The sequence below is a fragment of the Saccopteryx bilineata genome, chromosome 11 (genome assembly GCF_036850765.1).
Source record: "Saccopteryx bilineata isolate mSacBil1 chromosome 11, mSacBil1_pri_phased_curated, whole genome shotgun sequence".
In the NCBI taxonomy this organism is placed as follows: domain Eukaryota; kingdom Metazoa; phylum Chordata; class Mammalia; order Chiroptera; family Emballonuridae; genus Saccopteryx; species Saccopteryx bilineata.
In genome coordinates, this window is record NC_089500.1 from 32,364,609 (window position 1) to 32,378,245 (window position 13,637).

Here is a 13,637-nt window from a genome sequence, read left to right on the forward strand (position 1 = left end):
GGTCAGAAGACTAATATTAAGGTTAGCCCGAATGAATAAAAGAGCTACTACGAGCCTGGCATCATGGTTACTGCAAAGATGAAATGGTATTTGTTACTTTGAGGGCCTTACATTTTGTTTGAGAATTCAATAGTAAAACAAAACTGCTGAAGCAATTAGAGAACCAAACAAAAGAGTATGAAATTAAACGTGGTTAAAAAGATATGAAATGTGCAACTGTAAAAGTGGTTTTCTTTAATAGCACAAAAAACTAATTCACATTACTAAGAGATAGCCCTAATGATTGTGCAGCAAAATAAAATAGGAACTCTTTTTATAAGGAAACATCTTGCTACTAAGTGGATTTTTCTAAGATTTTCTCACTTTAAATCTACTAAACACAAGAGCAAGAAACTCTAGTCACTTGGCCTCAGTGTATGTGAAAAAAAAATTAATTCTGTTATAAAACCTGGATGTGTGAGTTCCTTTACCAAGGGAGCCCTTGCACAAAGAGGAACATCACATGAAGCCATGAAGTTGCAGCTCCTGCCACAAAAGGCAAGAGGCTGGGGGCTTCCAGACTCCACCTCTCTCCACCAGGCCTGTTCTCCAGATTACTGAGGAGGCAAAGAGACAGACTGGCTCACACTGGCCATTGTCTTTGTGAAGGATAATCAAAGAAAGGGACATCTGGGTTTCATAGCAAAAGGGAAAATTTTCTGTTTAGAGATTTTAAGTGGTCATAAGCAAAAATGTCATCATGCAGGCTATAAAGGGTTGTTCTCTTGAAAGAAATGTTCACATGGTCCATCTTCAGTATTTTTTCAACTTATCCCAGACCTTTACCTTCTAAAGAGTTAGACAACTTTTCCAAATGAGATCTACATACATCGCCAATATATTTGATAAATAGCAATATTGCCCTGGCCGGTTGGCTCAATGGTAGAACGTTGGCCTGGCGTGTAGGAGTCCCGGGTTCAATTCCCGGCCAGGGCACACAGGAGAAGCGCCCATCTGCTTCTCCACCCCTCCCCTTCTCCTTCCTCTCTGTCTCTCTCTTCCCCTCCCGCAGCCAAGGCTCCACTGGAGCAAAGTTGGCCCGGGCACTGAGGATGGCTCTATGGCCTCTGCCTCAGGCGCTAGAATGGCTCTGGTTGCAACAGAGCAATGCCCCAGATGGGCAGAGCATCGCCCCCTGGTAGGCATGCCAGGTAGATCTCAGTTGGGCGCATGTGGGAGTTTGTCTGACTGCCTCCTGGTTTCCAATTTCAGAAAATACAAAAAAAAAAAAAAAAAAAAGCAATATTGATCTTGATTACACATTAAGCCATTTAAATTTTCAACAGCTACCAAATTTCCTAATAGCCTCCCTTAATCTTTAGGTTCTAGTCATCTGAAGATATAAAAATATGTTCTTTTATTTCTTTTTGTGTAATTTTTTTATTTTTAAGTTTCTTTTTTTACTTTTTGGTGTATATTGTTCTTTTAACATGAACTTAACAGGATACTCACCATCAGTATTAGGCAAAAAAGATAAGCAGAGAGCCAGCATGAATCCATCTCCAAAGTTCAAGATCTGAAGGCATGTTACTAAAAAATAACAAGAAACACCATAAACAAATGACTCTGAGCTTCCTCACCACCGAGGTTGGTTAGCGTCATCACATCAGCCGGGAGATGAGAGAAGCCAATCCCAAGTCCCCACTGACCAGGTGAATTTAAATGGTCAATATTTAACAAGCTCACAGAGAATAAAATTTCTCATCTGAAAATGCACAGAGGGAATTTACATTAACAAATCATTTGGTATAAGAAATTTTGAAAAAGTGCAAAGAACACAATCATTTAGATAAGAACTATAACATTTTAAAAGCTGCTTGAAAGACTAAAAAGATGATATACCCATTCTCCTGGTTGTCCTTCATCTGATAATAACTGTTTCACTGGTTTGGATTATAATGTCTCTACACATACCTTCTGATCCCTCTTTAGACCAGACCCGAACAGTGGAGTCCGAAGCTGCAGAAACTATCAGTGTATGTACTGCAGTATCTGATGCCCTCCTCTGGTAGACAGCATGCACTGCATAAACAGGTCCCTCATGGCCACGGAGACGGATCGCTTTCAAAAGCTGAATCAGAAACAAAATGACCAAAAAAAGTGTCACCCAAAAATAGGCCCTCACAGTTGAAGAGAATATAAACTTTTGAGAAGTCTGACCACCGTTTCTGATTACTTGCTCCCCTAACCACCAGCTCCCAATTCCTTTCATTACTATGTAGTCACTACCAAAATCACTTTTTCTTTGCAAATATACTGCTCACAAAAATTAGAAGATATTTCGCCTGACCGGGTGGTGGCACAGTGGATAGAGTGTCGGACTGGGATGCAAAAGACCCAGGTTCGAGACCCTGAGGTTGCCAGCTTGAGCGAGGGCTCATTTGGTTTGAGCAAAAGCTCACCAGCTTGAGCCCAAGGTCGCTGGCTCGAGCAAGGGGTTACTCAGTCTGCTGAAGGCCCACGGTTAAGGCACGTATGAGAAAGCAATCAATGAACAATTAAAGTGTTGCAACGCGCAAAGAAAAACTAATGATTGATGCTTCTCATCTCTCCGTTTCCTGTCTGTCCCTGTCCATCCCTCTGTCTCTATTAAAAAAAATAATAAAAAAATTAGAAGATATTTCAAAATGAATATGGAGCGATTAAAAAAAACATTTGTTTTTTTTTTATCAAACAAGAACATCAGAAAAGTAAACAAGTCAAAGTTGTTTGATTATGCAAATGAGATGCAAAACCAACTTTTATTTCATTGGTGAAAATGACTATACAAAAGGCTGGAAGTACTGGAGGATGTGCACGTTCCCTGATCCCCTAATGTCTGTCAGCAGTGTACATCCTATATACCTTCTTTTACATTTTTCCTATTTTAATTGGGGACACAAATGTCAGATTAATCTTTTGATATTCATACTCCTCTTCTTAGAAATCAGCAAAGGTTAATATTTTTATATTCACACTCCTCTTCTTATAAATCATCAATGACTTCCAAATATCTAACATGTAATAATTTTTTTTTTTTTTTTTGTATTTTTCTGAAGCTGGAAACCGGGAGAGACAGTCAGACAGACTCCCGCATACACCCGACCGGGATCCACCCGGCACGCCCACCAGGGGCGATGCTCTGCCCACCAGGGGACGATGCTCTACCCCTCCGGGGGTCGCTCTGCCGCGACCAGAGCCACTCTAGCGCCTGGGGCAGAGGCCAAGGAGCCATCCCCAGCGCCCGGGCCATCTTTGCTCCAATGGAGCCTTGGCTGCGGGAGGGGAAGAGAGAGACAGAGAGGAAGGAAGGGGGGCGGGGTGGAGAAGCAAATGGGCACTTCTCCTATGTGCCCTGGCCGGGAATTGAACCTGGGTCCCCCCGCACGCCAGGCCGACGCTCTACCGCTGAGCCAACCGGCCAGGGCTATAATAAATTCTTAAAGTAAGTATTCAGATTCCCTGAAGATCATCTCCTGCTTCACTAGTATTACTGCCCACATATTATCTAGAATGTATACTGCATTATCTAGAAACATTTCCCAAATTGTATTCCTCAGTTATAAGGGATGCTAAGAGATTTAAAAGGAAAAGGAAAATTAGACTTGAAACAAGTTCAGGAAATGCAAGATAAACAAAGATAAGGCCCATTAGAACTTCTCAGAGCCCTCATTACACTCACATGCACTGGATTCTCTAAAAGTACAGGATATGCAGTGTTTTCCAAACTTCAATGCCCACAGATTCCTTTTCTTAAAGAACCTATTAAGAGACTAATAATTCTCTGAATGCATTAGAAAGTCCTGCCCTAAAAACATCTTACTTGGGCTTTGGTTAAAACAGTATGTTCCTGAGCAGGTCATCTCCTTTCTCACCTGAGCTTTTACTCATGCTACTTCTCCTCCCAAGAATCCTCACCACTGAAACTCCTTCCAAGGAAATCACCTCCCACTTTAAGAACTAACCCAGAGGCTACCTTTAAGTCTCTTCTGAACTCACTTCACCAAGGTTGTGGTACAGCAGTCAGGGCACGGACCCAGGAGCAACCCTTGTACTTTACTCAAGGACATTTTGCCTTCAAACTATGTTCCTGATTCAGGAATAGCATTCTGCCTCATCCGCATCTTCTGTATGGAAGATGTTCAAATATCTAGCATACCAACTTTTCACTTTTAATCTTTTCTTCCAACTGGAAACAACATAAGTGCTCCTCAGTGGAGGTCCATCCATACCCAGCACTGCATATCCTATCACTCACAATTATGTAAATCTGTATCTATATGGCAACAACTATTCTATAAACACAGTAGTATGTTGTGTTTTTTTAGCTGAGAGGAGGGGAGATAGTGAGGCAGACTCCCACATGCACCCTGACTGGGAACCACCCAGCAACCCCGTCTAAGGCCGATGCTCAAGTACCAAGCTATTTTTTTAACACTCGGGGCTAATGCCCTCCAATAGAGCTATCCTCAGCACCTGGGCCCACATTCAAACCAATTGAGAGCCACTGAATGTGGGAAGGGAAGAGGGAGAGAAGGGGGAAAGGGATGTGGAGAAGCAAATGGCTACTTCTCCTGTGTGCCCTGACCAGGAATCAAACCTAGGATGTCTATATGCTGAGCTGACACTCTATCCACTGAACCACTGGCCAGGGCCAGCAGTATTAATTTTTGCTGTCACTGAAAACAGATCAAACAGCCCATGTAAGAGCAGTTTGAAAATTATTCCAAAAATAATCAGAAGTTCACAGTAATGACTGATAACATGAATATGGAAGCAAATATATATATATCTATATATATCTCTATGTTTTTTGTGACAGAGACAGAGAGAAGGACAGATAGGGACAGACAGAAAGTGAGAAAGATGAGAGGCATCAGTTCTTCACCACGGCTCCTTAGTTGTTCATCGATTGCTTTATCATATGTTGGGGGGGCTACAGCAGAGCAAGTCACCCCTTGCTCAAGCCAGTGACCCCATGCTCAAGCTGGTGAGCCCACACTCAAGCCGGATGAGCCCATGCACAAGCTAGTGACCTTGGGGTTTCGAACCTGGGTCCTCTAAGTCCCAGTCTGACGCTGTATCCACTGCGCCACCACCTGGTCAGGCTGGGAGCAAATATTTAAGGGAAGGGTACACACAGGGACTGTGAAGTATAACAATACAAGATCTGGATTACTGATAAGTAAGAATTAGGCAACTTTGTAAAGGAAGAACAGAACAGAAATGAAGAAAATATTGAAAATAAAAGTAGATAGAACTGTCATTTCTTTTATCTATAAGTATGTCTACCCACCTGATTACTCTCTATTTCCCAATGAATCACTTGATTATCAGATCCTCCAGAAACTAAGTCAGTAGAAGGAGCTGGAAAAAAAATATCTCAGTAAATATTTTTATTTTATACCAACTATTTTGAAAAACTCATAAACCCTTTCCTTAGATTAACCAACTGTTAAAATTGTGCCATATTTGTTTAAGAGTTTGCTCTCTCTCTATGTACTGGTGGGCAAAAGCCAGTTTATAGTTGTGAGTATGCGACACACATTCTTGTATTATTATTTATTAATTATCATATTTTCCATACAAACAACTGTAAACCTACTTTTGCCCCACTCTATATACAGAGATGGCTTTTTGTTTTTGACAAACTACTTAAAAATAAGTTGCAGACATCAGGATCTTTGACCTTCAAACACTTCACTGTGGATCTCTTAAGAACTAGAACATTCCCTTACATTACAAGTATCACATTCAAGAATTTTAACATTTATATAGTATCATTATGTAATATACAGCCCATATTAAAATTTCCCCAAATTGTCCCAATGTCTTTTATAACATTTTTTAAAATTCAGAATCTAAGAACCACATATTACACATTTAGTTGTCAACCTTTTTCACTGTCCTTGAATTTAGAATAGTTTCCCAGTCCCTATTTTTGTGATAATGAGCATCCCATCCAGTTGCTTTGCAGAATGTCCCTAAATCTAGATTTTAAAAAACTTTTTATTTTGATTTCAGCAAGAGAGAAAAGGAGAGAGAGAGAGAGAAAGAGAGAGAGAGAGAGGAGAGAGAGAGAGAGACAGGAACATCAAGCTGTTCCTGTATGTGCCCTGACCGAGGACTGAACTGACAACCTTGCACTTTGGGATGATGCTGTAACAAACCACGCTATCTGGCCAGGGTAAATCTAGATTTTTATTTTTATTTTTTGTATTTTTCTGAAGCTGGAAACGGGGAGAGACAGTCAGACAGACTCCCCACATGTGCCGGACCGGGATCCACCTGGCACGCCCACCAGGGGCAAAGCTCTGCCCACCAGGGGGCGATGCTCTGCCCCTCCGGGGCGTCGCTCTGCCGCAACCAGAGCCACTCTAGCGCCTGGGGCAGAGGCCAAGGAGCCATCCCCAGCGCCCGGGCCATCTTTGCTCCAATGGAGCCTTGGCTGCGGGAGGGGAAGAGAGAGACAGAGAGGACGGAGGGGGTGGGGGGTGGAGAAGCAAATGGGCGCTTCTCCCATGTGCCCTGGCCGGGAATCGAACCCGGGTCCCCCGCACGCCAGGCCGACGCTCTACCGCTGAGCCAACCGGCCAGGGCCTAAATCTAGATTTTTTAAAAGGGGGAAATAATAAATAATTTTGCTTTGGATTTTCCAGTTATTTTTTTCTTCTGGCCTATGTGTTCAGGAAGCTCAGAGACTGTGGGACTCAGAAGTTATAGATTCCTGTCCTAACCCTGCTGTCAGCCAGCTGCGACCTTGGGATTTAATTTTTTCATGCATCACAGAAATTAAGCAGCTTACCTAACTACATGATTTTGAGAGTTACTGTAAGATACCTGATATGTGGGTTAGAAAGAGTATCTAAATTATCTGGTGGCAGAGCCTTATTTTAGGGAAAATCAATCCTAATAGTTACAGATTAGTGATGTATAAGCAATTCATTTTATGTAACCTCACTTTTAAAGAAAAAATATACAAGCCCAAATTAATATTTTATAACGAATCCCTATACTGAGATTCAAGTAGTCTTTGACGTCATTAGTAACAATTAATAAAATTACAACTTTTTTTGTGTGTGTGTGTTTTTTTTTTTTAAAGAGACAGAGAGAGAGTCAGAGAGAGGGATAGATAGGGACAGACAGACAGGAACGGAGAGTGATAAGAAGCATCAATCAGCAGTTTTTCGTTGCGACACCTTAGTTGTTCATTAATTGCTTTCTCATATGTGCCTTGACCGCGGGCATTCAGCAGACCGAGTGACCCCTTGCTCAAGTCAACGACCTTGAGTCCAAGCTGGTGAGCTTTTGCTCAAACCAGATGAGCCCACGCTCAAGCTGGCGACCTCAGGGTCTCGAACCTGGGTCCTTCCACATCCCAGTCTGATGCTCTATCCACTGCGCCACCGCCCAGTCAGGCCAACTGTGTTTTAATATCTGCACTAACAGCCACTCTTACTATACTATTTAATGGTTTTTACTGACTGAATGTGACTAATCCTGCATTACAACTAAAATAAGTAGCTTATTCAACTTTTTTTTTTTTGGTCACAGATGAAATCATAGCAAGAGTCTCACTGGCCCTGGCCAGTTGGCTCAGTGGTAGAGCATCAGCTAGGCGTGTGGAAGCCCCAGGATCGATTGCCAGTCAGGGCACACAAGAGAAGAGACCATCCGCTTCTCCACCCCCCATCTCTCTCTCTCTTCCCCTCCTGCAGACATGGTTCCAATGGTTTGAGCAAAGATCCAAGTCAGAGCACATACGGAAGTTTGTGTTTGCCTTCTTGCCTCTCTCACTTAATTAAAATAAAATTTTAAAAATAAAGTCTCGCCCTGGCCGGTTGGCTCAGCGGTAGAGCGTCGGCCTAGCGTGCGGAGGACCCGGGTTCGATTCCCGGCCAGGGCACATAGGAGAAGCGCCCATTTGCTTCTCCACCCCTCCGCCGCGCTTTCCTCTCTGTCTCTCTCTTCCCCTCCCGCAGCCAAGGCTCCATTGGAGCAAAGATGGCCCGGGCGCTGGGCATGGCTCTGTGGCCTCTGCCTCAGGCGCTAGAGTGGCTCTGGTCGCAATATGGCGACGCCCAGGATGGGCAGAGCATCGCCCCCTGGGGGGCAGAGCACCGCCCCTGGTGGGCGTGCCGGGTGGATCCCGGTCGGGCGCATGCGGGAGTCTGTCTGACTGTCTCTCCCTGTTTCCAGCTTTAGAAAAATGAAAAAAGAAAAAAAAAAAAAAAAAAAAAAAAAAAAAAAAAAAAAAAAAATAAAGTCTCACTAATTCAGGTAATTCATTTGTGTCTGGCTCGGAATGCCCTTAATAAATGTCTATAGAACAAAAAGTAAAATTAATTGAATTCATAAGAAAACTACAGTAGGTATATTTAAGGAAATTCCATAGGATTTTGGAAGCACCATCTAAAAGCAATATGTTAAACACTCTGGAGTCACATAATCTTAGAGATAAAAGAGACTTGGAGATAATCTAGTCCAGCAAATTTCAAATTGTTTGGTGTCAGGACTCCATTACAATCTTAAAATTTTTTGAGGACCCCAACCCTACCCAGATAAGCCTGGTTGCTTAGAGCTTCATCCCAAAGCACTGAGGTTGACAGATTCCTGGTCAGGACACATACAGAACATATCAATGTTACTGTCTGTCTGTCTGTCAGCCTGTCAGCCTGTCTTTCCCTTTCTCTATCAGTGGAAAATTTAAAATAATAATAATAATAAATTCCATCCTGGCCTGTGGTGGTGCAGAAGATAGAGCGTTAACCTGGAATGCTGAGATCACCGGTTTGAAACCCTGGGCTACCCTGGTCAACGCACATATGACAAACAAGCAATAAATAACTAAAGGAACTATGACTGGATACTTCTCGCACCACCCCTCTCTCTGTAAAATCAATAAATAAAATCTTTAAAAATAATAATAATGAACTCCATTGCATGTTAACAAAATAAAATTGTTACAGTGAGGGAAAACCCTGTATTTTCCAAACCAAAATATTAACAAGAGGCATTGTCTTATATTTCTGCAAATCTCTTTAACATCTAACTTTATTAGAATACAACTGGATTTTCATGTTTCTGTATTTTATCTGTTGCAATTTCAAACATCATGTAGCTGCTAGAAAGTGCCACTGTATAATTATGATAGAATGAGAATGAAAACTATGAATAACTTCTTGGTATTTTTCTGAAAACAAGTTTGACCTCACAGCTGTCACAAACCTCCAAGGGTCTCCTGATCCAGTCCCAGCCTTTACTTTTCAGATGTTAGTAAGATGAAAACTGGGATCAACAAAAAAGTAATAGCCTGTGTGCCCTACAAGCCAAATCTTTGGAATCCCAGCCTGGGCCCCAACATGGACCATGCTTACTAGCTTTCAAGCAGAAGCTACAGGAGATGGCAGGGGTCTTGCCATAGTTTGAGGCTGCCTGTACCCTCACTCTAAACCAGGGGTCCCCAAACTTTTTTCACAGGGGGCCAGTTCACTGTGCCTCAGACCGTTGGAGGGCCAGACTATAAAAAAAACTATGAACAAATCCCTATGCACACTGCACATATCTTATTTTAAAGTAAAAAGACAAAACTGAAATAAATGCAATATTTAAAATAAAAAACAAGTAAGTTTAAATCAACAAACTGACCAGTATTTCAGTGGGAACTATGCTCCTCTCACTGACCACCAATGAAAGAGGTGCCCCTTCCAGAAGTGCGGTGGGGGCCGGATAAATGGCCTCAGGGGGCCGCATGCGGCCCGCGGGCCATAGTTTGGGGACCCCTGCTCTAAGCACTACTGTGTTATTCCTACTTGGATTGCTATAAAGTAAAAATACAAGTCAGATATTTCATTGGACATACCACTTTTCTCCTATTTTCCAACTGCGTATCAGATAAGCTACTGGTAAATCAAGAGAAGTGTTGAAAGAAAAATGACTAATCACGCTTTATCAGAAAACAATTCAGATAAGCTTTAACAATCAGATTAATACTTACAGCCATCCTGTTTACAAATCCACTGTATGCAATTGACTCGAGCAGTGTGACCATTCAGGTTGGTAATAACAACCCTTTTCTTTAACAAAGAAAACACCAGTTAGCAAATTAGAATCTATCCTACAGAGGAATTAGTAAATTATTTAAAAAGTTTTCCGTGTTTTTGATGCTAAACAGTTCAGGATTACTTCAAATCGAATCACCTTCCTTAATTTATAAACTTGTAACCAGGGCTTAAATCATCGGCTCACTCTGATTCATTCTTTTCACCACCTCCCATTGCCAAGGTCCTGTGCTCTCATCACACTGAGCGTTCAGGTCTTCAACTGCCTAGCTCCTGCTCACCACCCCCACCCCTTCTCCACCCCTGTCCTTTTCATCTGGGGAGCCTGTCTTGACACCACAGGCTAGATAGAGAACCTCTTTCTCATGTTCCCTCAGGTCTCAGCCTTACTTCTACAATACTTGCACCAATTTAAGAATTTCATTGACACACACAAAGAAAAACACCTTCGATAGAGAAATTTGTGATTAATGGATACAAATTCATGTGCACATTATGGCTAACCAGATGTTGGGTTCTTGAACCCTAACGACACAAGGTCACCAGGCCACAACTGTAAGGTCTTCAGACATCAGATCTCTTCAGACTGCTGCTTTTACCAACATCACTCCACACTTGGGCTTTCTTTACTCCACTCACTGCTGAAGACAATACCTTCTTTATATGATTACAGTACCTTCCCTTTATAACCCCTTTCTCTATTGCCAATTGCACTGGCTTCGTATTAACTTATATGCCAAATGGAATTCCACGCTGAGAAAAAGGCAGACAGAGGTAAATATGCATACACAAATATATTTCACACGAGTTAGTTGAGGCTGGGGAACACTTTACAGCATTTCATTTTCTCTCATTAGATAGAGAATTCCTTAATGAGCAGGAGCTATCTATTACCCATTATCTTTCTGCCATTAGCACCCAGTCCAGGGCTAGCCCCAAAGGGTCCTCACAAAAATTTATAAAACACCCAAACTTTAGTATCTCACATGCTCTTATTCCTACATTAAATTAAATGCACAATCAGCAAAGAGTTAACAAACCAAAGTACTTCTTAGGTTCAATACATATTTTTTCTTTTTTTTTTTTTTTTCTGAAGCTGGAAACGGGGAGAGACAGTCAGACAGACTCCCGCATGCGCCCGACCGGGATCCACCCGGCACAACCACCAGGGGCGATGTTCTGCCCACCAGGGGGCGATGCTCCGCCCCTCCGGGGCGTCGCTCTGCCGCGACCAGAGCCACTCTAGCGCCTGGGGCAGAGGCCAAGGAGCCATCCCCAGCGCCCGGGCCATCTTTGCTCCAATGGAGCCTTGGCTGCGGGAGGGGAAGAGAGAGACAGAGAGGAAGGAGGGGGTTGGGGGTGGAGAAGCAAATGGCCGCTTCTCCTATGTGCCCTGGCCGGGAATGGAACCCGGGTCCCCCGCACGCCAGGCCGACGCTCTACCGCTGAGCCAAACGGCCAGGGCTATTTTTTCAAATATGTTAAAAATCCCCTAACATAGCCACAAGTTTATCATTAAAAACAAAAATATGAAGTCAAGGCATGGGCACAAATCCACTAAATAGCTACAGAAAGATATGCTTCAACAGCTGACTCAGTCCTCACTTGATGGTCACTGTAAAGTTTACCCTTAGCTGTTTTTTTTTGTTTGTTCGTTTTTTGTGACAGACAGAGAGAGAGAGACAGATAGGGACAGACAGGCAGGAAGGGAGAGAGAAGCATCAATTCTTCGTTGTGGCTCCTTAGTTGTTCATTGATTGCTTTCTCATATGTGCCTTCACTAGGGGGCTCCAGCAGAGTGAATGACCCCTTGGTTCAAGCCAGCGACCATGGGGTCATGTCTAGGATCCCATGCTCAAGCCAGCAACCCCGCGCTCAAGTGTGTGTGTGTGGGGGGGTACTCTGCGTCCCAGTCCAAAGCTCTATCCACCGGGCCACTGCTTAGTCAGGCCTACCCTTAGTTTTATGTGCTTTCTCTTGCCAGTTAGAGTACATAGCAATACTGTAACAAACAAAAACTGAAGGAGGAAAGCAAGCTCAAGATACAGAAAGCAAATACAGTATTTCCTATATAAATCAGAATCTGCAAAGGGTGTGAAGACAACGGAATTTTCAATCAAATTAATAAAGCAGTATAACAAGAAATACATAAAGCTAGCTTCTGCACTGCATTTAATTTCCAGCACTTTAGTTTTCACAATGAGGCTCTCTGAGAAGCAACACTGTTGTCCAAAATTAACCTGTGGAAATGGAAGCAAAACGAAATCCGGGAAGCATGCAAAAACTAGCCATTTGAAAAGTTTGGTAGGGAAAGGGCCAAGAAAATAATCAATCACTGGGTCTTAAGTTCAGGGAATGGGTTAAGTCCTGCCTTACAAACTAGTGCTTAGGATCCCCATCCCCTATGACCTTTACCCCAACGGCTCCACCTTTAAAATGTCCAATTCCAAAGCTAAAATACAAGTGGCATATATATTTTTAATTCAATACAACAAAAGTTTAATAAGTAACACTGCGGTAAATATAAAAATGAAATAGCACCTGTGATAATGGATTTCATTCATACCCGAATTACAAATCTTTCAAAACCCAAACTAATTCTTTAACAGCACTACAGTTCCCACAGAAGTTTTCAGAAAAGGTTGTCAACATTTCGGTTTCTATGTGGGGTTAACAGATCCCTGGTGAGAACAGATCCCTGGTGAGAACAGATCCCCAGGCTGACGGAGACCGCGAGGAGAGAGTCTGGAGCGCTCCCGGGAGAGCCCTCGCCCAGACACCCTCCCCAGATCGGACCCGGCCTTCTCGCTCTGGCGCAGGGTCTCCAGTCCGTCCCCAGGGTAGCCCGCTGATTCAGCCCCGGAAGCACGGGGGGGTCCGGCGTCCCGACATCTCTCTTACCAGAGGGTCATAGAGCACCACGGAACAGGACGTGCCGAAGGCCAGAAGTCCTTCAGGCCCAGAGCTCCAGCTCAGAGCTCCATGCACCCGGTTCGGGCAGCAAAACACATGAGAGGTCTCCAGCACGGATGCCACCATGTTGCTGGCTGGACAGCAGCTGAGATCTGAGCACACTTCCGCCCTCTGACCGGAACTACTAGCGAGGCCGCCTCTCGCGCTGGCGCAATCCGCTCCGCGTTTCAGAGGCAGGCAGGGGCGGGGCGGAGACGGCCCGGTCCCCAACGGCTTCTTTCCCACCGGCCCCGCCCCGGCCTGGCTCCGATGGCCCTTTGTGCTGGGTCTCCTCTGCTAATTCGTCTCCTGGGCCGTGGCCCTGCGCACAAGCGCGGCCTCCGTCCCGTGGACGAAGACCCGGCCGAAATAGCTCAGGACCTTCTAGAAGGACCCGCGCCTCAAGGGCCCGGGTAGCGTCAGGAACCTCCTGCTGCCCCTCAAGTCGGGGCTCCCAGCAGCTAAAGGGGTTAGCCCAGGCTGGAGCCTTGGCAAGCGTGTCTCGGGCTTCAGTGGCGCAAATCCGCGGAGGGGTTCGAAGACAGGCTCCCCAAGAAAGGGTTCCCAATCGGTCTGGACGCTCACAGTTCGCTCAGACCGCGCCTT

The 13,637-nt window shown here is 44.0% G+C and overlaps 1 protein-coding gene across 1 annotated transcript in view; it reads right to left on the minus strand.

Moving 5' to 3' along the window:
* Nucleotides 1-13,118, minus strand: part of ELP2 (elongator acetyltransferase complex subunit 2) — a 40,373-nt gene extending 27,255 nt beyond the window's left edge. The window contains exons 1-5 of the mRNA XM_066247526.1: nt 12,981-13,118; nt 10,016-10,094; nt 5,315-5,385; nt 1,954-2,110; nt 1,492-1,569 (exon numbers count right to left, since the gene is read on the minus strand). Of these exons, the coding sequence (XP_066103623.1) occupies nt 1,492-1,569; nt 1,954-2,110; nt 5,315-5,385; nt 10,016-10,094; nt 12,981-13,118 (523 nt within the window). The remainder of the gene's footprint in view (nt 1-1,491; nt 1,570-1,953; nt 2,111-5,314; nt 5,386-10,015; nt 10,095-12,980) is intronic.
* Between the last annotated feature and the right edge of the window lie 519 nt (nt 13,119-13,637).